The sequence below is a fragment of the Bombyx mori genome, chromosome 25 (assembly GCF_030269925.1).
Source record: "Bombyx mori chromosome 25, ASM3026992v2".
Lineage (NCBI taxonomy): Eukaryota > Metazoa > Arthropoda > Insecta > Lepidoptera > Bombycidae > Bombyx > Bombyx mori.
The window spans coordinates 3773709-3801638 of NC_085131.1; the positions used below are offsets into that span (position 1 = coordinate 3773709).

The window sequence follows — 27930 nt, forward strand, 5'->3', positions numbered from 1 at the left end:
GGGCTGATGCATGGGTTAGGTTGCACGTCGACCTCTTTGTCGAGTTCGACGAGTACGGTTACCGGGGTCCCTAAGCCTGCCCCTAGTATTAGAGCTGAAGGCATCTAATGCAAAGGTTATTGGATCTGATGGATCCGTAAGGACGTGTCTAGGGCGTCGACGGTGACTGGCTCCTGCATGATCAGGATTCGGGGAGTAGTCAGCGGCGGCAACGATAAGGCGATTATCATGACGCATAGCCTTATCGAAGTATCGTTCCGACGCTGACTTCATGTATTTCCGAATTGATTCGAGGCCCAGGTCGTCGTGTAGGTCAACGTTCCTCACGAACCACGGAGCCCCGACAGCTAACCTGCAAAAGCGGGATTGTAGGGATTGGAGGGTGTCTATGTGTGTGCGGGCCGCGTGAGCGAACACCACACTCGCGTAAGTCATGACGGGCCTTATGCAAGTTTTGTAAAGTGTCACCTTGTTCCGAAGGGACATTTTACTCCGCTTACAGATCATGGGGTAGAGTCTACCGAGAATAAACGCGGCACGGTCACGGACTGATTTTATATGCGGGCGGAATGTCATCGATGCATCCAGGGTAACGCCCAGGTACTTGACCTTCCTGGCCCAGGGTATGGGTTGTCTAAAGAGAGTAATCGGGGGTGTGAGATTCCTCCTCCTAATCCGGGAGGAAATCCGTGTGGAGCTTCCCCTCTGAAATAGCACCGCAGTACTTTTCGCTGGGTTGATGTCTATGCGCCATTTTCGGAACCACTGTCCTAGGGCTAGGGCTGCGCTCTGAAGCTTCTTCGCGATTAGGGACTTATTTCTACTAGAATAGTAAACAGTCGTGTCGTCGGCGAATAAAGCTAAATGGGTCGGCGGCGACCGGGGAATATCGTTGACGAATAAGCTAAATAGGAGGGGTGAGAGGACAGAGCCTTGCGGGACTCCAGCTGTGAGAGGTCGTGGGGAGGAGCGGGTTCCCTCGACTCGATATCGAAAAGAGCGGTTCGACAAGAAGTCCCGTATGATGAGCACGAGACTATCCGGCACGCCCATGTTGAATAGTTTGAAAATCAAACCATTGTGCCAGACTTTGTCGAACGCTTTTGCGACGTCGAAGAAGAGAGCTCCCGTGTATAACGGTTTTGGTCGATTAAGCCCCACAAGAATGTGCTCCGTGAGGCGGTGCACCTGTTGAACGCATGAGTGATTTGTACGGAATCCGAATTGTTCATCGATAAGAATGCCATTGGATGAGATGAAGTCTCTGAGGCGTTTGTAGAGCAGACGCTCATACAGTTTGCCTAGAGACATGAGGAGGCTAATCGGGCGGTAGCTCGTCGGATCATTTTTTGGTTTACCGGGTTTATGTATGCCGATAACGTCCGCTTCTTTCCACACCGCGGGAAAGATACAGTTCGCCATAGCGGCATTGAAAATAGATGCCAACATCACGATGAGTTGGACGGGTAGAAGTTTAATAACGCGGTTGGATATACCGTCGGAACCGGGAGCCTTGCGAGGACGTAGGTCTTTGATCAAGTCTTTAACTTCCATCGGGGTGACGGGTGGTAACGCATCAGAGGGTGGCAAGGAGGCTCTGCGTTCTACCTCACTGTCTACTAATTCTACATGAACAGGGTCCACGGATTGAGTGCTGGGCGTGCACTGGGTTTGCAATGTATCGGCCAGCAGCTCTGCTTTTTCGTCATCATCGAACGCCGCGAGTCGGCCTGAGGGGCCTACGAGGGGGGGCATAGTTACTACCGTATCCGATTTGAGAGTACGAGCTAAGCGGTAGTAAGACCTTTGGGAGGGCGCGAGTCCTTCTAAGAAATCAGACCATCTGGCATCTCGGACTTCGGCGATGCGAGACTTTACGTCGCGTTGTAGGGCACGCATTCGAATACGATTTTCCGCGGTAGGATACCTGTCGTAGGCGCGTATCGAGGCGTTCTTAGCTCTAAGAAGTTCCCTAATATCGTCGGACAATTTGAAGCGGTGAAGGAAGTCCTCCGCTACAACTTGTTTCGATGACCTATCTAATGTCGAGGTGATGTGTGACGTTAAGATGTCTATGGCTTCAGCGGTATCCTGAGGAGAGGGGATAGAGTCCGGGTTAAACGGGAGCGATGGTGGATCAGATTCAGCCAGGCTGATGCCCAGCGTGTGCCAATCCACCACAGTCCTCGTGACGGGAACGGAATCGGGAGCGCGACCGAGCTTCATAACGACGGGACGGTGGTCTGAATCTAACTCTGAAACTACTTCGATCGAGTGTAAGCGCAGAGTTACGTTTTTTAATAACGCTATGTCGAGTATATCCGGGCGATGCGCGATATTTAGCGGGTAGTGAGTCGGGGTTAGCGGAGCGACGATATCGAAGGCGAGATCATCGACTAACGCGTCAAGCCGCCTGCCATTCGGGGTTGTGGTGTGTGAGTTCCACCTGATGTGTTTACAATTTAGGTCGCCCGCCAGAATGACAGAGCTCCCCATACCGAGCAGCGCCTCGATATCACTGCTTAGAACGATCTTATCCGGTGGAAGATAAACGGACGCGATAACGATCGGCGCGTGTCCCGTCAGTGAGATTCGGCACACTGATGCTTCGATATTAGCGAGCGCGGGAGGATCGAGCGGGACGCAATGCAGGGCTCTTCTATAGTAAATGACGGTACCACCACCACGGGCAGAGAGCCTGTCGTTCCTGACCATGTTATAGTTCGCGATTTTAGGGTCACGGCGCGCGGGCTTAAGTAGGGTCTCCTGCACTAAAAAGATATCAATTTGGTGGTCACGCAAAAAGTCAGAAACCTGATCACGTTGATTTGCGAGACCGTAAGCGTTAAAAAATCCTATCGTTACGGATAGGGGCTTTATTCTACTTATATACGCCATTGATTACCGGCGGAGTGAGGGGAGGACGTACGTATTTAATGACGCGTATACGTCGGCGTATTCCTGCACAACGGCGATAAAGTGTTGTGCAGTGGAGGCAGCGCGAATGGCGTCGCCCAAAGCGTTAACGCGCTCAAAGTTGATCGACTGAAAGAAGTCGATCGCTAAAGCGAGATTGTCGGACGCGGTCGGAGGGCAAGTCGCGGGAGAGGGACGAGTCGCGGGGGCGGGACGAATCGCGGAGGAGGGAGTTGTAGCCGTGTTCGTGTACGGCAGCGGTTTTGCCCAGGCCGAGACACTGGGCACCGCCGCCGGAACGAACGCTGGCTTAGCCTGCGACGCAGAGGGTGCCGAGGCTTTGATGTCTGGGCCGGAAGCTCGGAGGCGGTTTTGGCGGGCGACGCGGCGATTTATTTTAGGGGCTCGGGGGCAACCACGGTAATTCGCGGGGTGACCCTGTGTTCGACACAGGACGCAGCTAGGCGGTTCCGTCGCGGTTTTTTGGTCGCGAGCGCAGAGGGCCGTGGCGTGATCGCCCAAACACTTAACACATCGGGGGCGCGCGTGACAGTTACGGGAAGAGTGCCCGTACAATTGACAGTTATGGCACTGGCTAGGAGTGCCTTTTTTATGGGGGGCTTCGACAGCGATACCAGAGAGCCTACAGACGGTCTGTGTGTTAAAGATTTTCTTACCCTCGGGGGTAGGCTGGAGAGCGACTAGAACCATATTATATGGCTCCCTACCGCGACCGGTGTGCATACGGTGCACAGAATTCACTGGTAGGCCTTGTTCTAACAGGTCGGCTTTTACGAGCTCTACATCTAACTCTTTAGGGATTCCGCGTATTACAACGCGGAGTTCGCGCTCCTCCTGGAGCGTATACGTATGGAAACTTATACGCTCCTTACGGAGGTAAGAAGAGAGGGCCCTATGGTCGTCGGGTGTTTGAACCTTAATTTGAATGCTGCAGAGCTGAGCTTACTCGCCAATTTATGAATATGAGGTCCCCACTGCAGTTTGGAGTCCACTGTTATACCAAGAAATACGGTTGACTCAACAAGCTCCAATGATTCCTCAGAAACAATTACATCACTATCCACTTGTCTCACATTTAAAGATGGTTTAATACATTTTAAAGTAAATTTAATACATTTAGTTTTCTTACTATTCAATAATAGGTTATTGATACGGAACCAATGAACCACACACGAAATCGCATCATTCACTTCGTCATAGACTTGTAGTTGTCGTTTAATTTTAAATAATAAAGATGTATCATCTGCGAATAATACGACCTCGTGTCGGGACTCAATAAAACTAGGTAAATCGTTTATATATATTAGAAATAAAAAAGGACCCAAAATGGAACCCTGAGGTACACCCATTTTCAACAAGGTGCCTGAAGATCTATTACCTTTCACATCTACTGTTTGTATCCGTCCTGATAAATAGGAAGTAATAAGTTCCAATGCACCATCCCTAATACCATAGTGATGTAGTTTCCTCACCAATGTTTCATGTTCAACACAGTCAAATGCTTTGGACAAGTCACAGAAAATTCCAAGACAATCATGCGATTCCTCCCAAGATTTAAAAATATTTTTGACTAGATAAGCACCTGCATCAGTTGTAGAGCGACCCCTGGTAAACCCGAATTGTTTAGTATGAAGCAGGTTATTTGAATTAAAATCGAATACTTCACAGCTTTCGTGGTCCCGATCCACTAACGGTGCTTTTAGGTACCCCAAGCACCGGTCATTGTTCTTGTCGAACCCGTCGCTTGCACGAAAGGCTCGGCGAGTAAATTAACCCACAGACACAGCCCACTGAGTTTCACGCCGGATCTTCTCACTGGGTCGCGTTTCCGATCGGGTGGTAGATTCTGCGAAGCGCGGCTCTTGCTAGGGTTCGTGTTAGTAACAACGTAGGGTTTTAGCCCCGTGAGCTCACCTCCCGATGACGCTGATATGATTTCTCAAGACCATCAGCTTAGGTAGGAAATACAATTTAAAAAAAAAGCTTTCGCGGTTACGCTGAAGCTTCCGAAAATAATAAACGCGATATTAAATCGTAAGGTTAAAATGTCTATGCGTAAACCAAAGCAAATCGAAGTATTTGTGTATAAAAAATTACTAGTATGTAATAGTATTTTAAACTCGTTATCCCATGTTCGTAAGTGCATTTGGTCAAAGTTACATCTAGCGACATCTATTGTTAATAGAGATTACCTGTAATCCACATTCGTTTGGCGCTTGTAGCAACAAAGGTTTCCGAGGTTTAAAATGAAATAAGAACTGTCGCCTAAAACATTCCGCATAAGCAAGTAGTAAGCGTTCTTTTGGACTGTTCGTGTAGTAGCTTTCTGGAAATTTAGTTCTCGTCTCGAACACTGGTTCGACTATATCCGGCCAGCATAAGTTTATCACACCGAGCTCATAGATGGTGTTGTTCAACGTTTCTAATGTTAAAGGTTCATTCACATCTTTCAAACTAAACACTTTAGGAGATATTTCATCGAATTCTTCTTCTTTATCTGGTTCATCTAATATCTCACTCGCTACATTTTCATTTACCTCCAATAAAGGGTCCAGAGGCTCCAATTCCGATTTCCTTTCTGTCCCAAACGTTTCTGATTGTAGTTTTGGAACACTCATTGTAGATGATTAAGCTACAACTTCTATTAATTGGATTCATTTAACATAAACATGACTAGAATACTCAAATTTCAGTTACCTACGCAACCACGTAACTTTCCTGAATACAGCTGTTTTCAGTGTAACATTCTATTTCCCTTAGTAATTTCAAAATTTCATAGCAATATCAAAACGTTAGGGTACGTTTGTGTTGCAAGCTAAAAACTATTGCCATCGATTAGGATGGCTTGGAACTTCTGAGGATAAAACGACCACAAAAGCCAAAACTATGTTAAACGTTAAATTATAATACGATACATAGGTTGGGGGAAATAAAAATTTGACACGACAGTATAAAATGTACATAAACAGTATAAAATTCTAGCTAAAAAGACCATGACAACCGCTCGTGCAATGCGCAAGGTTATGTGAATTTAGTAAATTGACAAGTTTACATGTAAAATAATATCATATTTAAATCCAATTCTAGCAAAAACATAGCAAAAAACACTACCTTTCAATTTTTTTAATTCAGATCTTCAGCTGCCTTATCGCTTTAAGCTGGAATTATTTAGTGCTTATACCCGTGCGGCCCTCCAAAAGCCTTTTCACAATAACCATTTTAGTATGTGTAAAATTTCGTACACGCCTAAATCTTATCCTATCTGGTGTAATTAAAGCATTGTCTGCCAAATTCATAATTTAACATACAGGTTTGAGGTCGGAATTTTTTCTAGAGCCAGAATCGAAAAAATCATTAGCAACACTATTCAAGTCTGCATACATGTCACAATTACTGTCACTCTCAAATGTCAAAAAGTAAAATGTCAGTGACAGTCTGATCGTGAACATTTCTCAATTTTCCATAGACCTACAATTTTCTCATCAGTTGATTGGCAAAATACTTCAAATCAAATTAGGAAATTTAATTTTTTCACTGTTATTTCAAATGGAATAGTTATATACATTTCATGTTATAAAAATTTTGAAAAACATAACTATCACACATAACCAATGTAAATTATTAAATAAATTCTGCGGTTAATTAATAATTAAGTGCTATCAGGGCTCCCTTATCAAAGGTCTTGGCACAAAGGTTAGTAGTGATTTCACAGAAAGATGGGAAATAAGTCGTCTTTGTTGTTGAGAGAGGAGGAAATTGCACAAATACAGGAAGAAACCGGGTGTAAGTTATTTTCCTTATTAAATCAATTGTTTGTTATTGTAATTATTTATGATGTAGTCATCAAGTGATATGTCCATGCATACTTTAATGAAATTACTAAACATCAGTAACATTTAAAATGCACTGAAACTGATTGAAACACCATTCTGTACCTAATCAATGTTTAACATTTTCAGTCACACCTAATCAAATAGAACGCCTTTATTCCCGATTCACATCACTAGACAAAAATGACTGCGGAACATTATCTCGTGAGGACTTCCTGAGAATTCCAGAGTTAGCAATCAATCCACTAAGCGAGAGAATTGTGCAATCATTCTTTGCTGAAAGCCACGATGACAGAGTTAACTTCCTGCAGTTCATGAGGGTTCTTGCACACTTTAGGCCCATCAAGAAGAATAGGGAAAATAAACTCAATTGCAGAGAAGAAAAATTGAGGTGTAAGTAAAAAATTGTCTGTAAACTTTAGTAACCATTTTACATTAGATGGGCTATTGTAACCCATCGCAAAACATTCACATTAGTCTAAGGTTTATGCCATTTACATTGTCTAGTGTCTGAAAACTAGATGTAATCCTATATAAAAGGAGGAAGGCGAGTTTGAGAAATCTTGTGTTAAATGGGGGTTACTTGAAGTCAAAAAGTCACCATCTCACACCACCTTCGACGATAATGTATCTCTTTTAAATACATATGAAATCAGCCCCAAGCTATTTCTGTCCACTTCTAACAGGCTACTGCCGAAAAAATTCTAGATCATCATTAAGCTATAAATAAAAATGAGTTTTACTTTCAGTTGCATTTTCTATGTATGATCTGGACAGTGATGGTAAAATATCCAGAGATGAACTCCTCGCTATACTGCACATGATGGTTGGAGCCAATATTAGGTAAGATAAATTGTCTGTTCAGTTAATTTTTATGAAAAATAAAATCAAATTCAAATATAAGTAGCTGTTCCAATTATATATATAACTGTTGATGGTTGGACAAATGATTGGCATGCCTGATTTTAGGTGATTGTTGCCACCTTTTTTCTGACAGGTCGAAATCTCAATTATATTGTGTCACAATTTTTTTTTGTATTTCTCGAAATATTTATCTGAAAGTTTTAATACTTTAATTGCATGATATTTGTTTATGGAATTGGTTTTGCGTCATACACGTTGCTTGCAATCTCTTATCAGTCAATTTAATTTATCAAACATACTTCAACAATACAAACTTATTGATTTGTTATAATATAAACAATAATTATGCAGTACAAAATGATTGATTCAAACTTGAAATATTTTGTAAAAAATTCTTTCTGTGATACAATATTATTAAAATTCATTAATCAACCGAGATTAAAACACATTTAAAAACCAAAACCAAAGTGAACTAAAAATGACAAAATTGTTTTTGTATCATGACAATCCAGGTTGAGGTATTTGGCCAAAGGAATAAAATTATTGCATTGTCATTGAGCAATTATTGGACAAGCAAGCAAATTAATTGAACGACTTAAAGTTGGTTAAAAGAAAATAATTCCATTTCACAAATACATAGATACAGATCAAGCCAATGAAAATGTGTGTATAAAGAATTTTCCTTTGAATTACTAAGAGATAATAAAATAATTTTTCTTTTGGAATTCCAGTGAGGAACAGCTGACGAGTATTGCTGAACGAACAATCATTGAAGCGGACACTAACAATGACCAAATGATATCCTTCGAGGAGTTCTGCCGGGCTCTTGAGAGGACCGATGTGGAACAAAAGATGTCCATTCGATTCCTCAATTGACCTCCAAACTCTTGAACCGCGTACATCAAGTACATTCTGACAATTGTACTAATAGTCATTGTCTATGGGCTCTACAAGAAAAAATGAACAATTTATGCGAAACTTGTACATATTTACTGAACTTATCGTGAAGGGTTAACTAGTTAGATACTTATCATGGGGGCAGCGTATTTATTTTCTTTTTTTTTATTAAGTTAAGATTCATGGTTGTTTTTTCTATTAAATTGATTAAAAGATAAACTGCACGATAAAAGGAATTAATAGATATCCAATTTTAAAAACTTTCATACTTGAAGAGTTAACATGTTCCGTGCCAAACAATGTACACGTGAATTGTTATTCAGGCAGTTTCATTTATTAACTAAATATTGTTATATTACACCATAAAATTATTAATTATTTTTTATTTAACAGTTGAACAAATAAGTTTTTTGCGTTGCATTGTGAATATTATTTGTTGTAATATATTTGTTAATATATTGCTTCTTGTACCAATAGCAGTATGTACACGCGACACGGAACGTGTTAACTGAAAAACAGTTGTGCTGAAATGTCATATTTTAAAAGTATCGCATTACCTTTCGATTATAAGCAAAGGCGGTTTAGGTTTTACAGTTAAGCTCCTGTGCACACCACGTTTTTTAAACGCGTTTTTATCCTACAGAGCGGTTTGTTGTCGTCTGTATCGATACAAACGCGTATTTGAATTTATACAGGTGTGCAAAGGTCTACAGCCTTCGTCTGACTTGCGAGCGTATCGCGTCTGTATCGCTACAAACGCGCGTCGACGCCGTGTTTAAAACCGTGGTGTGCACAGACCCTAACTTAACATTTGATTCACCATAGCAAATATAGACGTTACATTATATTGTTTAAGCACGCAGAAATATGCCTGACCGGTATAATGTAATATTTTATTTGTATATCACGGTTTTAATTTGTAGAATATAATTTATTTAAACATTGCAAACGGTCAATGCTATCTTGTGATACTTGTTAACGTTTAGTGTAGGGAAATTTTGAAATTAGGTATTATAGATAGGATGAAACAAAGCATCACTCAAGTTTCCAATTGAAGGAGCTCTTAGGCCATCTGTTTGTACTGACATGTCATAATTGAAATGTGTCTATAGATAAAATCAATGTAGTAGGTCTTTGTAGTCTAGTGTGCAGTATTAGAAAAATGTAGTTATACAACAATTGGTATTTGATACCTTTATAGCAAAAATAACATAATACATAGTAAGAATACTTAGTAATGGCGAAATTTATTTAAAATATAATAAAAACAGCTATAAATATTTAATTTATACAAACTTTAGTTTCAATCAGTGTCATACATAGCCCCACGTTTATAACTTTTAAAACTAGTAAATTGAAGCACGCTATCTAGGGAATATAGATAAATGATTAGTCAATGATCATAATGCCGTTCAAATAGGGTTTCTCTTTAAGGGAAAAATATAGAAGCAACTATAAAGATGTATGACTGATTGAATAACGCAATCATGATTTGATTGTGGTACCAGAGTGGACCAGAAGAATCGCGTTACCAAATACTAATCGGATATGGGCTGTCTAATTTATTTACATAATAATTATTGTATGGTGTTACAAATGGAAATAAATGTTTCACCAAACTATCGCTTTGTTTTTTTTGCCGTTCGTCTGCGCGCGTTCGGTACGTACCAAATTCTAAGCTTAGTGTCTCACACTTTTTTTGTGATGTAAAAAAAGTTTTAATGACATTTATTGTCTGTGAGACCGGACGTGCTGGTGCACTAAATATGCGTCGCCAGTAACAAAGATACAAATCCCAACCAAGTTTGAAGTAAATGTTTCTAAAGGATGTTAGAAATATTTATCGTAGTGCACAAGAATACATTGGCGGACGAAAATGTCTAAGGCATTCCCTACCAGTGAACAAAGCGTGGAGTAGTGTTGAGCTAGCTGCATTGGTTTATTCAAAATCTATTAGGTATATAAATACATATACAAAACACATGCAGTATAAATTTAGAGATTTAACATACATCGCCGTAAATCTATACATATAAATAAAATTGGAGTGCCTGTTTGTAATATTGAAATAACCGCTTTTTACGGTACCTACACACCTACACAAAAATAATACTTTTTTTTTAATTTTTGTCTCTCTGTTTGTTCCGGATAATCTCAGGAATGGCTGGACCGATTTTGACGGAACTTTCACTGATAGGTAGCTGGATGATATAAGGAGTAACTTAGGCTACTATTTTTAGACTAGCCTCGCCCTGCGGCGTCATCCGCGGTACGACAATAACCGCGGTGGGTAACGCGCAATGGGTAACATCGCGGTACTCAGCTAGTATAATATAAAATAAACAATTTACACATCCATATATTATTTCGATTGAATATCCATTTTGAACAAAGTTATTTACTGCTATTACTGTTGGTAGGACGTAGGACGTCTTGTGAGTCCGCACGGGTAAGTACCACCACCCTGTCTATTTCTGCTGTGAAGCAGCAATGCGTTCCGGTATGAAGGGCGGGACAGCCGTTGTACTTTAAAGGGTGTCTCAAACATACATTTTAGTCTTGCATTGAAATTGTAGGACACTGATGATCAGTTATCGTGCTGGGAGATGGTTGATACATATAGTGTTAAATGAAAAAAGTTTTTTTTACATTACAACATAATAATATCTTTTGTCAAAGATGTTTCAAGCGCGATAGAGGACCACGCTAATCGCGACTAGGTGGATTAGCAAAGTTAAGCAATCAAATGCAGTCATTAAAGAGCTAAATAAATGCCGCGTATTTTGAAAAAAAAACACAAATTTCATAAACATTTTATTCCATATTATAATTTACAATAATTTGTAGAAAATATAACTTAAAAGTATTATTAATTAATGAAATTTAATTTTTCCATACACACAAAATCTACATAACAGCACTCCCTATGTGTTGAAATTAGAACTCTTACATACAAACGTCTTCTAGCTATTATTAGTTTTACATATTGAATACAATCAGGAATAAACATTACAAAGCTATGGGAAATCGTTTTTAATATCTACATATATTGATGGACTCCAATTTTATTGTATGTTTCAATCTCAGCACAAAAAAATACTTTCTGAGTCACCGCAAGCTTATTATCATCCAGTACTAGGAATCCCATTAACAGCATCTCAAGTGGCCAGAGGCCAAACATTCAGCATACCAGTACCAACATCCAGGTGTCCTAAGTCACAGGAGGTTCAATTGTGACCTCAAAAACATTCGTTAAACGGTAGAGCTCTTTATCTAAAGTATACATAAGAATACTTCAGGAGCGAATGGTTAATGAAAGTGATCCCTATACCCTCAAAACCGACAAAAGCAAAAGTTTAACAGGTAAGCAACGAATTCCTCTTAGACACCTGTGTAAAAACTATTTCATTATATGAGTGAATTACAACTAAGATCTATACGTAAACAAATTTAATTGGATTTAAGTAACACTCGAACTTTCTTATGTCCCGCGATCACATCTGTGCACGAAGCATTCAATCCGATATACTATCTAACGAAATAATAAAGGTCCGTTTGAAAAGCCATTTCGTTAAATCTACAGTGTTTGTCACGAATCACAGTTGACTACGGAAAGGTTTGACTTAGACGAAGGCAGTCTCTTGAATACGAACTTCGAGAATGTCAGAATATTATTGCCTAGTTTAAACACTCGAAAGTCCAAGTCTTCTTCAAGGTTGAAATATTAGGCTTTTATATAAAAAGTCGAAGATCTTAGAGGTGTTCTGGCACGCCAAAATCTCTTGCGATGACCTCGCAGCTCGTATTCAAGAAATCACTTGTCAACTGTCATCTTTGTCGTCTGTCACTTGTCATCAGCCTAAGTTCGGTGTTGTCAACTTTGTAACGTTTGATCAATATAGGGAAAAGTTTTAGTTTCATAGGAAAAATTAAGCAGTCGAAGAGACGGCCAACTTTTTCAGATGTTCCATGAAAACTTGCAGCGAGACGTCGTCGGTCAGCACGGGAGCGCCACCGTCCTGTTTATGGGAAAATACGCTTCAATTCTCTTGAAATTTTAAGTAAAATTTACCAACACCAGTATAATATGCACCCTCAATGCAGTCATTTTAACAATCTATACACTATAATAGTTTATCACAGCATCACAAACTTTAACGTAAAATTTATAATGTCATTCAACCAAAAATATAGCATTTGCCCGTATGAATTAACAAAAAAATCATTTATTTATTTACCCACATACAAACGTAACAATGTCAAGTACGTATCTAATGAATTTTTATTACGATAAATGTGAAGTCAACCACATTTAATAATTTGCCATTGAAGTTTACCAAAAGCTTTTTAAATGAAAATATATTTAAAAATGATTCATCGTGTTTCATGCAGGAAACAAAAAAAAACATGCATTGTGTTACAAAAATTAGTTACAAAAGAAAGAAAAAAAGCAATCAAAAGACCGAAGCAAGCTGGCATTCTTTTGAAAAACAATCTCGTACTCATTTATATTTCTTTAATTAAATAACAGTCCTTATTGTTTTTAATTCGTTTTGTCCGTGTGTCATAACGATTTTATTTAGAGACTCGGACACGTTTCAACTTCATTCAGTAAAGAGGATAGATCAATAAGCGGTTTAAAATGCTGATATCTCATTACGACGTAAGCCCACTGAGTTTTTCGCCAGATCAGATCTTCTCAGTGGATCGCTTTTCCGATCCGGTGGTAGATTCTGTGAAGCACGGCTCTTGCTAGGGCCAGTGTTAGCAATACCTCCGGTTTGAGCCCCGAGAACTCATCTACGCGCTAGGGTAACGCTGATATAGCCTTTCAAGGCTATCAGCATAAGTAGAAAAAAAATAATTACGTCGTATTTCAACAAAAGAATGTCAGCCCTTATTATTAAATTAGTAAAAATTAAGGACACCCAACACCCAGATTGTAAATATAAAAGGTATATACCGCAGATGGTATCGGCATCGCCTGGATATCGCCAAACAAAGATGAAACAAAAAAAAAACAATAATTTTCACACCGTGCTTGCTCTACACGACAACTCTATACATGCTCGGTTAAGTAGTTAAACTTTCTTTTTTGTTTTCGGAAGGCACACACTTCATGCTTCTTCCGTAACAATATTTAAAAAATCATAAATTAAAAGTTTAATTAATATAAAAAATAATGAACATTTTAATAAGGTACAAGTATCAAGATATTTTGTTTTACTCACCCCGCCGTATGCGTACATGTTGTTATGGGTCTGCGATGGATTCACCTTGGACAGGAGGAAACGAGCCTGAGAAAAAAGAAAATATATTTCACACGCGGCACAAGTGAAGCCTTCCGAAATCTTCTATCTCGTTCTCTCGCAGCCTAAATCCTGTGGATGTTTATAGTTTATCGCTTATAGAGCATTGCCTCCGTTTCGTCTAGTTCCATCATCAGAACAATGTTATAGAAGTTTTCACTTCAAAATGTATATTGTGTAGTAGATATTATCTAACCTATTTCTACCTTAAAGCATTTTTGGGATCCAGTTTACAGGTTAGAACAGTGTTTATTACATTGCAATTAAGATTTCGATCAGACGTATCGAACTAACTACGGCATGGACACACCCAGTCATCGTTCTCGTCGAACCAACCCGTCGATTGCGACGAAGGACGAGTAAATTAACCCACAGACACAGCCTACTGAGTTTCTCGCTGGACCTTCTCAGTGGGTCGCGTTTCCGATCCGGTGGTAGATTCTGCGAAGCACTGCTCTTGCTAGAGTTAGTCAGGTTTGAGCCTAGTAAGCTCTGCTCCTAGTTCGATGAATCTAGAATAACCCCTCGAGGTTATAAGAATAGGTAGAAAAAACAACACACGTGGAAGATCCGGCGAGAAACTCAGTGGGCTAGCGCTAAAATTACATAAGTGCTGCCACACTCACAACTCTAATTGAAAAATACGATCCACTGTGTTCGTCTTGAATTGTGATCGAAACAATGAAACAACGAGTCGACGGCGATAAGCCTGTACAATGCTGTGCCGCGCGTTGCTGACAATTGTTGTTGTAACATGTACGTTAAACAAAACGAGCGGTCAGGGAAACACGCGTTTGTTACAAATAAAGGGTATAATAAATATGTAATAAAAAAAATAATACACTAAACACTAGTCGTAACGTGTAACGTGCGAACGTCAAATTGCGCGATATTGATCGAAAAACGTTTCTAAGATTTAATCCCGTATTATTTTTATTAGAAAATTACATTGAACACGAGATTAAACGGATTTTGAACATATCAAAAAAACGCACGAGATACTAATTTAAAAACGTCGATAAATTTTCGAAATATCAATTTGAATGTCTCATTATTGAGTTACATAATTGCGCAACATAAAAAAAAGTTAATTCATAATGTTATATGAATATTCATTCGAATATTTTAGTGATTTTTTTTACGACAGGACAATGAAATTTCAGATCTTCTATGTCTATTATTATTGAGCGGTTTACAAAAGGGGGATTTGAGTGAGAATATTGTGAAAAAACTTCAAAAGTACAACGTAAACATTGACGATGTGGCGAATTTGTGAGTTTTATTGTATTTTTTTTTGTTTTTTTTGGTTTTTCCAATACAAAATGTACATTTATTCCAGCATTCGTTACATCTTTTATATTGCAGAAATATAGCAAGTGCATGTAAAAATCTTTCGATTATAAACACTCCTGTTGAAATCTACGAAGCGAGGAATGATGAAAAAAAATTCACTTACAATAACACAAAATCATTAGGTAATGTAATTTTAGTTGATTTTCTAAATGACAATAACTAGTAAAATTTCTTTATAATGTTACATATTCTCGTTTGCGATATAATAAGTAATATATAAAAAACTCTATGCGTTTTTTAGAGATAAAACCTAATTGATAACTGAAACATAACGTGAAAATATTCAAGCATCTGTTTACATATGATATTTATAATAGCACGCCAAAACACTGTAGATACCGCTTAGCTGTGTGGCAACATAGAATAAAGTTAATCAAAAAAAGTTGTTAACGGCGAAATCGTCTTTTTTTTATTGCTTAGATGGATGGACGAGTTCACAGCCCACCTGATGTTAAGTTGTTACTGGAGCCCATAGACATCTACAACGTAAATGCGCCACCCACCTTGTAAAACCGTCTCTAGATATTAGTACATATGTATTTAAACAATATTTTGAAAATAAACTTTTCAGAAACAAATAACGATGAAAGAGAAGAGATAATTAAACTTGAAAAACAAAACATTAATGATTACATTTCTGAAATGCTAAAACTCATACCAAACTCTAAAAATGAAACTATCGAAGATTCTCGATTTATATATAAAGACAAAACGAAAATAACGCCAGCTGTTGTTCACATGTCAACAGATTATACAGATATAATAAAAGATAAGTTAGATGACACACGTAAAAACAATCAAATTCCTAATTTGGAAAGTTTAATCAAATTATGGAAAACTTACGCTTCAGATAACGCTAATATTTTAGAGAAACAAAGAAACTTAATTTCCCATGTACTGACAACATCAAAACCTAAACAAAAAGAGAATTATTTAAAAACCGATTTAGAGGGAAATGATGTTGGTATTAACAAGATAATTGATAGTTTTTTAAAAACAAAAAACATTCAAATTTTTAATGACTCAGAAAAACTAGGTATGGGTGATATAGCCAAGCAAATTAGTGCGATTATTGCTAACGATCCCAGATCTCGAAGCGTTAATTTGAATGAATTTAAAAGGGACAGTACTAAACAAAATGCGAAAACGGATAAAGCTATATATAACAATAACGCGCAATACAATGGACAACCTACACGAGATATGAACGATATGGGCGTATCAAACAGAGATGTCGAACTAAACGCTTTAGAACAAAAAAGAACTGAACTAAAGAATAATGCACTCAATTATATAAACAATATGTTTCGTTCGGATGAAACTACAAAAGTCGATACGGTAACGAAAACCAATGATAATCTTCACGACACAAAAGAGAGTAAAACAGAAAACATTTCACAACCAACAATATTCCAAGCTCCCATTAATAACTTGAAAATACAAGCAATTAATGACATGTATTCGAAACTAGGGCACATTTACAATTTAGATCACACGACTTCTGCTCCTGAAGACGCATTAAAAGTTATAGCGGATAAAATAAGAAAATTAATATTGGATGATTTGAAAAGGGACATTGTAACTATGACTCCAATAATGTCTACAACAATAACAACGACGGTAACAACAGGTAAAGAGCCAATAGATTAGCCAATAGATTAGATAGTATTTTTCATTTGTAAAGGGCTTAGAGGGATAATACATAATACTTTGATCTCATATCTCAAACTGCAACCTTTGGAATTAATTATTGAAATCGTCGTCTTAATGTTCCTCTGCCATTTTTGATCGAAAACAACTATAGATTAGAGCACAATACACTAAAGCTATATCTATAATTTCAGAAAAAAGTACAACAGCAATCGAAAAACAATCCGAAACTCTAATCGACGTTACCGACGTACTGAAAAAGTTCATGAAACTATTCCAACAGCTACAAAATAAAGAAGAAAAAATCATAACAGAACTGGAAACTAAGCAACGTAATGAAAACAAATATTCAGTTAAAACAGATTTGGTTCGAACACCTCCGACGCCATACAAACCCCACCCAGTATTAAGATATCCACCATTATCCAATAACATACACCAATACCAAGATATTCCTTACGAAAACTACCACATTAACAAACATACAAACAATAATATTTTCATGACAAAAACCAGATCAGCTCCGATTACTATTCAAACAAACTCGAACGAAATAAAACCTTTAGGCGTACATTTACCGAAAACAAATTCACTGATTCACCAGAATATAATTGTCACAACGAGAAATCCATTTTTCTCGCTCAAAGTTTACAGAGATGACTATTCAAATAACGGCCCGGATAGAACGCATAGAGCATCAAAGGAAGCGACTAAGATTGATACTGATACGGATTTTGAAAGATATCGGACTAAGAACAGATTTTACGAGGAGAAAAGGGGGTACGTGAAATACGAACCGGCTTATAACGAAAGAGATTTTAATGGAAATTACGAAGAAAAATCTCGTAGCAGACTAAGAGACTATCGAACGCAAAACACTGATTATGAGAGACTCAGAAATGATAACGTTAGGGGTTACCATGAAAAATTGGAGAGAACAGATAACATAGGCAGAGAGTCTTCAGACTATGACAACGGTTGTTGCAAAGCGAAAATCTCTTCAAGACAACAAGTACCGTTGAGTGACGCAAAGAAACATCAAGATGATGCACGTTTTAGAAATTTTCTTAGAACGCAGCAAAAGGTTAACGATATGCTGGAAAAGATTTTGGCGAGCAGAACTAAAGACGAAAAAGCGAAAAGCGTCGAAACTACGTGACACTACCAGCAGTTTCTTATTATATTGTAGCTTTTTTTTTATTAAACTTTAGTTAGGTTCCATTTTTAAACGACAATTATAAGCATTAAAAAATAAATAAAAGTTCCATGCAAGTTTTTTTTTTTTTTTTTTACTAAAATTATTTCAAAGGCGACTTTGCGCCTTTATTTTTTGAATAGTTACGTCGTATGCGACATTGATAATTTGAACAAACCCACTCAAACCCGATCACATACAAATCAGATGGTCTATAGTTATATGTAAGAAACAAATAATAAATATTTGATATATGAGTTTTAAAAAGGGATGAAATTCTGAAACTATTTGATTGTGCTTTGATATTTCGAGATAAGATATATCGGGTTATAACCCGTATTATGTGTAATGTATTATATTACAAAACAAGATACAAAAATAACATATAATAAAAAGAAGAGTCAAACTACTATTTAAAATTTATAAGCAAATTTCAGAGAATGTGTAAATCAATGGGCACGTATTTGTGTTATATTTAAGATAATCTAGTTTTAATTCAATTCGTCGACGTATTTAAAAACTCTGTTCACAATCTTACATCAGATTGTGTTGCAAAAATAAAAATGTTTGTAATTCGTTCCCTATTTTTGGTGTGCTCTCATTTCGTATTTTTACGATATTTGTTGCGTAGACGAGTGAATAAGCTCATCTGGTGAAATGCTATTACTAAAGTCCACAGACATCACAACGGAATGTCACCACCCATCCCGAGACACGAGGCTGCTCCACCCTTAAAACCGGAATGTGTGTATATTAAACATGGCATGGCACGAAATGAGATGATATGGAATGAAATATAATCTCACAAATAGTGGTAATTTACTGAAACTTTTTCAGTGGACTTTGTTTATTTTCCCACATTTGTGCACTTTCACATACACTAGGCAGTTAATAAACCACCGTTATTACACATTTAAACCTGAAGTAACACTAAATAGACAAAATAAAACAAATCAAACAACTTCACTCCTCGCGTTCCCGCTAAAAAGTACGCCCCAGGATCGTTTTTTTATTTATTTTTTATTGCATATATGGGTGGACGAGCTCACAACCCACCTGGTGTTAAGTGGTTACTGGGGTTACTGGGGGACATGTACAACGTAAATGCCCCATCCACTTTGAGATATAAGTTCTAAAGTCTCAAATATAGTTACAACGGCTACCCCACCCTTCAAACCGCAACGCATTACTGCTTCACGGCAGAAATAGGCAGGGTGGTGGTACCTACCCGCGCGGACTCCCAAGAGGTCCTACCACCAGTAAATTTTGATTATACAACTCGGCGTGTACTAACCTGCGAGCCGCCGTGCTCCGTGTCGATGTACCGGGGCACCGGGAACCTGCTCTGCAGGATCTCCTGCGCGTCGTCCACGGGCGCCCGCAGCAGCTGCGCGAAGCTCTCGTACTCCGGCATGTCTTGGTAGCGCAGGGCCCGCCATTGTGCTATCGTCTATTGTAACACATCTGTGTTTAGGTAACACTTACACCGGCGCCACACGTTGGCCCCAACATAGACCCAACGCCACTCGTCCAACGTGTGGACCCAGAAAATAGTATTGGCCCCAACGTTGGAGCGAACGCTGGTGGTTGGCCGTCGAGTGTCAGTTATATCATCATTATCAATTCGTTGTCTTCCAAAACTGTATATTTTATTTTATATTCACCCACAGCAAGACAACTGTTAAAGCTAATAATTTCTGATAATACAGTATAAAAAATTAAAGATGAGTTGACCGTATGGTTATGGGATAGCGAGGGTTCATCTGCCTTTGTTTTACATTGCGTGTTAACAATACATATATTTATGGTACATTAGTCGCGAATCGCATCTAGATATACTAGATGCGTCAGATAGTTCTCGGCAATTCACTATTTAGTTGTAATTGTGGGAAGCTTAAACGACGATTTGAAAGATCTTCCACCGAGCGCGTGATGTTGCTCGGTAGACCGACAGTCCCATCTTTGTTGTTCGGAACTTGCATATATGCAAGCTTATCTTGAAAATGTCTTGTATCAAATCAAATATCTTGTATTGTACGATGACTACCCGCCACATCATCTAAGAAACCTACACTTAATCTAATCTAAGACAACTAAAAGACTAAAACATACATTAACAAACAAAAGAAGGCAAAGTTAAGCAATCCAGGCGCTTAGTAACAGAAATGGACATAATTACTTCAGTGCGCCGCGTAGGGCACCGGTGACCTACGCGGCTGTTAACGTGTTAAAGCTGTATAGAAAATTACCTCGCCGTGATATATCAATATTTGGAAGAAGGTGTCCATCAGGAGTATGCGGTCCGCTTGTATGGAGGACGTGTCCAAGAGTACCGGCTCCGGGGGACCTCCGAAGCTGTACGAGTACAAGATCGGCTGGATCATGATCAGAGACTGGGTCAGATCTTCACGCATCAACATGTGCCTGAAATCAAATGATACAAATAAAAACAAAATGTACTTACTGTATGTAATATAGTGATGTAAAAGTTGATATGCAATAGCTTTTGTAGTTCGACTTCTGTTGATCGCGATAATAGAACGCAGCATAATATGGATAACTGGATGATGTTGCGCGAGCCAACGTTACATATAATAAGTTATTTCATTGTAATTATTTTCCATGTAATAAACAACGAAAAGTTAGTAATACAATTGCGTCACAGAAGTTCAACTTCTTACATCGCACGCTAGTTAAAATAGTTATTGTTTCATTATATTAAAACAATAACCCATTCTCACATTATTTAAAAGTACCATATAGGTGCACTGAATCAGACAAATACGGCGATTCGTTTTTAATTTCGTATTCAAGAAATACGTAACGAAAAATACGATTGAGTTAGTAAATGTAGCCATAATAAAAAAATGAACCTATAGAATGTGGTCTCGTCCGGTGAGTTGTTGAAGACCTGAAGGAATTGCGAGCGTCGGAGATGGTACATGAACTGCGGGTACAGACTGAAGTTCTCCGACAGGCGGAAGCTGTTCGGATCGTCTTTGCCGTATTCACCGAACTTCTGGCACTGTTGAATTAACATAAAATTATTGACAACAAAAAATTTAAACTACACCAATGGCGGTCAAGGGTATATTTCTTGAGGAAATGTGATAGTGCTTTGCCACATTAGTCCAACGAGTTTGGGACCTGGATCGTACCTAACTCTATTTGCGACTCGAGTCGATGTGTTAATAACATAGAAAGATTGCTTTTGTGGGTATTATCCATTCAGGTCCAATTAGACCATGTGTCTGGATCCCAAAATATTAGTAAGGTTGATGTGGCATACCAATCGTATGAGCATCCGGTCGAGCCAGCGCAGCACGTCAGGCCCATCCTCGATCTCGGCGCGGTAGACCACGAGCCGCGCCATCACCACGGCGGCCGCCTCCTGGTCGAAGCCGGCCGCTATGTGATGGAGACTCACCGCTGCGTCGCCCCAGCTGTATTTTACAAAACATATATTTAACTAAAGTTTTTCATTTGATAATAATGACACGACTAAGAACGGAAGCTTTTGACCCTTTTTTTACCTAGTTATACTTAGAGCCTTGAGAGGCTATTTCAACTTCTCCTTGACGTGTAGGTGAGCTCACGGGGCTCAAACCTCACGTCGTTGCTAGCACTGGCCCTAGTAAGAGCCGTGCTTCGCAGAATCTACCACCGGATCGGAAACGCGACCCACTGAGAAGATCCGGCGAGAAACTCAGCGGGCTGTGTCTGTGGGTTAATTTACTCGCCGAGCCCTTCGTCGCAAGCGACGGGTTGGACCAGGACGGTGACCGGCTTTTGACCCAGTAAACAGATTCCACTATTATCATTCGGAACTTATCTATATTTCGGAAACGGTTATTAGTTTGGTAGCAAAACGAAACGCGGTATGATTCCCGAGAGGTGACAACACGATCGCGACGACGTTGCAACTCTGCTAACTTTGTGCTACGACAGAGCCTAGCCGATGGAGGCGCGTAGACGCCATTGCACACTTACCAACCAGCCTTCTTCAAGAGCGATGCCTCCGTCCTAAGAACTGTCATTCGTTTTCGTTTGCTAACCTCAAGGGAAGCTTTCTAAATTTTTCTAAGACAACAAACGTGTTTGGTGTACTCAATATTTCTCTTAACACGATCTCCCTACTCGCCCCTATGATTTCTGACGATGGTGTTAATAATGCGGTTTCTCCGACATATATTTATGTAAAATATCTTGAAATTTTTCATAACCATGATTTCAACTGGATATCTAACGCTAAAATCTATCATAGTGATATTACTATTGAAGGAACTACTATTGATAAGAATTACTGGTGGTAGGACCACTTGTGAGTCTGCGCGGGTAGGTACCACCACCCTACCTATTTCTGCCGTGAAGCAGTAATGCGTTTCGGTTTGAAGGGTGGGGCAGCCGTTGTAACTATACCTGAGACCTTAGAACTTATATCTCAAGGTGGGTGGCGCATTTACGTTGTAGATGTCTATGGGCTCCAGTACCCACTTAACACCAAGTGGGCTGTGAGCTCGTCCATCCATCTAAGCAATAAAAAACAATAAAAAAAGTATGTGTATTAATGTAATACCGATGGCAATACTGACTTTCTAGCCACTGTTGTGACTCGGACGCGTCTCTGTCCGCTCGAGTGCTGGTACTGCGTGATGAACTGTACGCAGCCGCGACCACCTTGGGGTACCGTCGAAGCTTGGTTTGCAACCTATAATAAACAATTAATACATCTTAACATGTCGATTTGAAGTCGTCGTGGCCTAAAAGATAAGACGTCCGGTGCATTTGTATCTAGCGATGCAACGGTGTTCGAACCCCGCTGGCAGGTAGCAATCTTTCTAATGAAATACCTACTTAACAAATGTTCACGAATGACTTCCACAGTGAAGGAATAACAACGTCTCATAAAAATCAAACCCGCAAAATTATAATTTACGTAATTACTGGTGGTAGAACCTCTTGTGAGTCCACGCGAGTAAGTACCACCACCCTGCCTGAAGCAGTAATGCGTTTCGGTTTGAAGGGTGGGGCAGCCGTTGTACTATACTGATGAGACCTTAGAACTCATATCTCAAGGCAGGAGGCGGCATTTATGTTGTAGATGTCTGTGGGTTCCGGTAACAACTTAACAATAGGTGGGTCGTGACCTCGTCCACCCAACTATGCAATAAATAAAAATGAAATAAAAAATGTAGAGAGTCGGTGTGTTATGTTGTCATGTGATCTTGTTTATGATAATAGCAAATATAAATTATTTCTAAATAATAGTGTGTGTAAAAAAATCATAATCATCTAATAATAAAATATAATGTATTTATTAACTGATGGTGAAGCAAATTTTCCTTCATAGCATTATGTCAGCAATAATACTTATATGAGATAACCGAGACTTATATATCATGTCGTCAACTAAAGATGCTAAAAACTATTTTGAAGCATTTCATGTTCATCATTGTTTCATTTATTATAGAATATTAAAAATGACTAACATATAATAGATGTGATTAGTGATGGCAATCTTTATATATAAAAATGAATTCCTGTTCGTTAGTCTCGCTAAAACTCGAGAATGGCTGGACCAATTTGGCTAATTTTGGTCTTGAATTATTTCTGGAAGTCCAGAGAAGGTTTAAAAGGTAGATAAATGTGAAAATGCTCGGAATTAAATAAAAATAACAATTTTGTTTTCCCTTTGAAAACAAAATTCGTGTCGCGTCGGACGGATTCCTTTTGTTTATTTTAAGTTTATTTTATACAAAAGTTTAGGTGTTTTATTTATCGATTGAGGCACTACGAAGTCTGCCGGGTCAGCTAGTCAATAATAAAGTTTACCTCAAAGAATATGGACATGGTAGTACTGGGGGTGAAAGTACATAGCTTCCATTGACACGTGTTGCCCATTCCGACCTCCTGATCAGATACGCACGGTCCCTTCACATTCAGAGACACGCAGGAACCAATCGCACCAGATACTAGAAACAAAATTCTTATCTTGTTACTGACATTTTGGCGGGAACGCGAGGAGTGAAGTTGTGCGATTTGTTTTATTTTGTCTATTTAGTGTTTCTTCAGGTTTAAATGTGTAACGGCGGTTTAACAATTGTGGGAAAATGAAACAAAGCCGCTGGGCGTAACTTCCCGGGATCCTTCAAAAAGTCCACTGAAAAAATCTTAGTCAATGACCACAATTTCATCTCATCTTATTTCATATCAATCATATTCATTTCACTCCTTATTATCATTTTTTCATAAAAATAAGAATATAAATTAAAATGCGACATGACCAGTTTTAGTCTCATAAAGGTCTTAGTTACCAGGTCATAAAATCCCTTAAAAAATATATCTTCTTACTGTAACAAACCACACTTATATATCGACGAGTGAAAGGTTATTTGGTTTAAGCGACATTTTTGCAATTTTACTGGAGAACCATTTAAATTTTTTAAAAAATATCATGATAAAAAATATTCTTCATCTATTTGAATGTAAACATAATTGAAGTTCAATTAAAAACATCGAATTCTTAATACTGATACCAAATAAAACGGACCTTTTTATATTACAAAGAATGTGGCTTATTAACTGAAATGTTGCTTAAACCAAATAGTCTTTCCTTCTTGATATCCAAGCTTAAATAAGAGTTAAAGTCGGTCACATAAATATGGTAGCCCTTGTTTTAGTTTTTATATAACCTTTTATATTCGTACCTGTAAAATTTGGCACACAAAAAATTTCAAAAGGGATAAAATTTGCTTTATTACTTACTTTTCAGTTCACGGCTACATTTGACTTCTAAAGTACCGTTGAATGCCATCTTATAATCTCCTTTTGTGTCTTTAGCGAACACTCTTTGGAACGTCTGTTTGAACAGAGATGAATTGAACGAGTCTCCCATCACCATGTGACCTCTGAAAAGAAATTATTTGCATTATGAACTGTTTTAATTCACCACGACTACACTACATTATGAACATTATTATTTGGTTCCTATCATGATTTTCACATTTCATAAGTTCTGTATATCTATAATTTACTACATTTGTTTATCATCTGCTGTTGAGCAGTTAGCAAAGTGAAAAAGATTTCGTAGAGCCAGTACTTCAGCCAAATAGTGCTTTATAATCAGAAACAGGTAGGCACCACCACCTTGTCTATGGCTGGGTATGTGTACGGGCAGTCATGCATTTCAGATTGAATGATGGGACAGCAATTATACTATGGAATTGTGACTCTGACCCCATGTGTCCATTTTGCTAACCGCTTAACACAAGATAGACGGTGAGCTCTTTCACATCCGTACAATAAAAAAAAGAATGCAAGAATGGTTCTTAATAAAAATATGTTAGATGGCGGCACCAAACTGTGTTAAATACTATGGATCCGTTAAAAGGTTGTAATAACAGTAGCTAGAGGTGGCTGAGTGTGCACTATCTGATAACCCAGAACTACTACTATAAATTTAAATTACAAAGCCTATGACTATAATCTAAATAAACCATTGCTGATACAGGTTCAAAATTTGGTAGCTAAAAATAATCAATATATATTTTACCCAGTAGAATTACAGCACTGTTTCATTTCCATCAGGCCAGTCTGATCCAAAGCACATGAGTAAATATCTATGGAATGACCATTTGTTGCTGATCTTAGAGACAAAGCTTCATAATGTTTAATAGCCTTTTTCATATATTTAGCATTATCCTTATGAATGTCATGATGGGATCGGATGGGCTGTTTCAACTCATCATTCACAACCTGACCTGGTCCCTGAGAACATGGTCCACCTAGGAACATCATGATTCTTGCGCCGGTGTTGGGATATGTAACTTCCAGTAATCCAACAGCCAATGAAAGTGCTACTCCGCTACTACGTAAGGGTCTCTTTCCAACACCTAAGGGCCAAGGATCCCTCCCAAGTTCACCGAGCAGGTCAGTTAATGACATATCACATTGTTTGACTGGCTGCAAGAATCTGTGAGCTGGAGGCTGTGGAACAGGAGCACCAGGACGCTGCTGCTGAGGATTTGGTGCATTCACACGGCCAATAGCTAGTTGCTCTTGAATTTGCTTTGCTGACAAATCTTTTGTTCCTTTGAAAACATAGCATTTTGATATGCCTTCTGTACCTGAAAGGATAATGATTTTTTTGTCATTAATTAAATACATAAATGGCATTAAAAATATGTGACAAAATTTATTTTTAAAAATAATTAGCCTGAATACCAAAAAACTTCAAAATCAATTGTCATTATATTACATTAGTATGATTATCTTTTAAATGCCTTGCTTAATTTTCAGTGGTCACTATTACTCATGGACATTGGCAATAGTGCAGATGTCTACATTCACACCTTTTTTGACAAAGCTCATGTCATCATACTAAAATTTTGATCATCATTCAAAACATAACATATTTAAAAAAATACTTGTGACACTAACTTGACTGAAGCATGACTTTAAACAAATATATTAAACTTTAAATTGAACACTACTCTAACTCAAAATTTTGAAATTTTCATTTTTCACACAAATCGCTTCTCTATTTTAAAAGTATTGATGTTATTGATGGGGTTCTACGGAAGATTAAATCAGCTAGTTACACAAGAAAAAAACATAATATATCTGCAATTATAAAGATTTTATCAACTTTTTTCATTTAAATGCTCCTCCTGTAAAGCTACAAATTTGGAGTTAGCGTAGTGTTCATTGGAGGAAAGAAACTTTATTTAATAATATTTATTTAATGGTTAATCATGTTAATTTGATACTTCTCTCAGTCTGCAGGAAGCTTTTGTTCTAATTTTTTCTGTGACTACATATTATATTTTAGATAGAGATATAAACAAAGAAAATAACATCTTAAGCATATTGCTTACCTAATTCATGAATCTGTACCATTTTACCAAATGTTATTAGTCCAACGAGTGCATTTTGAGGCATTAAACTAAGTGAAGTCTGCAAGGAATCTTTGAGTGCCCCAAGTTCTTCCTCATCTAAACAAGTATCAACAACAAGCAGGTAGATTGGGGGCATAGCCTGTGCTCGCGTTATTGTGTACTCTATGGTGGAAAAGTTAGGAATCAGTTCTGCAGGTTGATGCTGTTCTGATATAGCAGCATATTGAGGTGGAAACTGAAATTAAAATATATTGATTACTCTATAAGTACTTTAAAAGAAAAAAACATTAGACTAATTGAGTTAGTGGCGAATTTCTTCAAGTACTCACTGGGTTTCGTTGGAAGCAAAAGTTGCAGACCCATAATTTAGCTCTGTAATCCACCTGGCACATTGGGTTCAATATAGCTCTGCATGTATTTCGTGTACAGAGTACAGGCTCGTACTGTATCGGTGGTAGGTCGGGGCGCTCCTTAAGCGGTTGGTACAAGCAAGCCAAAGGCACAACAAGCCTCGTAGCCTCAATTCTACTTGATGGCCATACGTTCCAAGTGAACCGTATGCCATCGCGGTCTTCATTCTGCTGGATGAACTCCTCGTATGTGGCCATATCGCCGATCTATACGAAAAAGATACATTACAAAAACATCATAAATGCACACAGACTCTGGTAACTTTAGAAGCACTATTAACCAAATGTACGTACCAAAAAGTCATGCGGCGAACCAGTTATAAACACATGAGCAAATTTCTTAAATCACAATATGTCTTCATTCAAAAATCCCATAAATTTCTCAATTTTTTAGAAACCAAGCAGACTGGAGAGGCTGGCTGATTTGGCAGTTGTCAACACCATAGACAAATCAGCTGTCATACTGGCCACGTCACATTTTTACACGCCATCCATCACAACATATAAAAATAATTTAAAATTTTACTATCAAACGAACCACAAATTAATAAATCTTTAAATATATAAATAACATTTTTAAATAAAAAT

At 38.2% G+C, this 27930-nt stretch overlaps 4 protein-coding genes across 6 annotated transcripts in view; 2 read left to right on the forward strand and 2 right to left on the reverse strand.

The window, feature by feature from the left end:
- The window catches only part of LOC101743528 (dynein regulatory complex subunit 7), a 198743-nt gene extending 193009 nt beyond the window's left edge, over nucleotides 1–5734 (reverse strand). Inside the window, exon 1 of the mRNA XM_038020260.2 lies at nucleotides 5130–5734. Coding sequence (XP_037876188.1) covers nucleotides 5130–5555 — 426 coding nt within the window. The 5' untranslated portion in view covers nucleotides 5556–5734. The remainder of the gene's footprint in view (nucleotides 1–5129) is intronic.
- Nucleotides 5735–6408: 674 nt separating this feature from the next.
- LOC692863 (calcium-binding protein p22) overlaps nucleotides 6409–27930 on the forward strand; it is a gene marked incomplete in the record, with an annotated part of 36763 nt that continues 15241 nt past the window's right edge. Inside the window, 4 exon segments of the mRNA NM_001046708.1 lie at nucleotides 6409–6720; nucleotides 6897–7160; nucleotides 7517–7610; nucleotides 8363–9332. Of these exon segments, the coding sequence (NP_001040173.1) occupies nucleotides 6654–6720; nucleotides 6897–7160; nucleotides 7517–7610; nucleotides 8363–8507 (570 nt within the window).
- On the reverse strand, nucleotides 11330–27904 carry LOC101743064 (protein transport protein Sec23A). 3 transcript variants are annotated; one of them, XM_004923303.5, is made up of 14 exons: nucleotides 27637–27904; nucleotides 27262–27549; nucleotides 26912–27167; nucleotides 25588–26161; nucleotides 24801–24943; nucleotides 23868–24007; nucleotides 22628–22743; nucleotides 21325–21478; nucleotides 20909–21060; nucleotides 20285–20459; nucleotides 19330–19485; nucleotides 13760–13825; nucleotides 13492–13512; nucleotides 11330–12547 (listed from the first exon to the last, which is right to left on the reverse strand). In XM_004923303.5, the coding sequence occupies exons 2-14, from the start codon at nucleotides 27538–27540 to the stop codon at nucleotides 12458–12460; spliced, it is 2322 nt and encodes a 773-aa protein (XP_004923360.1). In that variant the 5' UTR covers nucleotides 27541–27549; nucleotides 27637–27904; the 3' UTR covers nucleotides 11330–12457. The 3 variants fall into 3 exon arrangements, with proteins under 3 accessions (XP_004923360.1, XP_062532041.1, XP_062532039.1); XM_062676057.1 differs by lacking the exon at nucleotides 13492–13512 and having other exon boundaries at nucleotides 27637–27853; XM_062676055.1 differs by having other exon boundaries at nucleotides 11330–13825; nucleotides 27637–27853.
- LOC110386926 (uncharacterized) lies at nucleotides 14536–18109 on the forward strand. The gene is made up of 5 exons (XM_038020265.2): nucleotides 14536–14647; nucleotides 15001–15109; nucleotides 15203–15312; nucleotides 15762–16820; nucleotides 17035–18109. Exons 1-5 carry the CDS (start codon nucleotides 14554–14556, stop codon nucleotides 17997–17999), a joined length of 2337 nt encoding a protein of 778 aa, XP_037876193.1. The 5' UTR covers nucleotides 14536–14553; the 3' UTR covers nucleotides 18000–18109.

What these genes read in the sequence shown, in the direction of transcription:
- LOC110386926 (XM_038020265.2), top strand. Translation starts at nt 14,554, where the DNA reads ATGCTGTGCCGCGCGTTGCTGACAATTGTTGTTGTAACATGTACGTTA. An exon ending in ATTGACGATGTGGCGAATTT is followed by an intron (nt 15,110 to 15,202) that starts GTGAGTTTTATT and finishes TTTATATTGCAG; the next exon opens with AAATATAGCAAGTGCATGTA. An exon ending in AACAACGACGGTAACAACAG is followed by an intron (nt 16,821 to 17,034) that starts GTAAAGAGCCAA and finishes CTATAATTTCAG; the next exon opens with AAAAAAGTACAACAGCAATC.
- LOC101743064 (XM_062676055.1), bottom strand. Translation starts at nt 27,540, where the DNA reads ATGGCCACATACGAGGAGTTCATCCAGCAGAATGAAGACCGCGATGGC. An exon ending in TTTGCTTCCAACGAAACCCA is followed by an intron (nt 27,168 to 27,261) that starts GTGAGTACTTGA and finishes TTTTAATTTCAG; the next exon opens with TTTCCACCTCAATATGCTGC. An exon ending in CGGAGCACGGCGGCTCGCAG is followed by an intron (nt 13,826 to 19,329) that starts GTTAGTACACGC and finishes CTTTTTTCTCAG; the next exon opens with GCTCGTTTCCTCCTGTCCAA.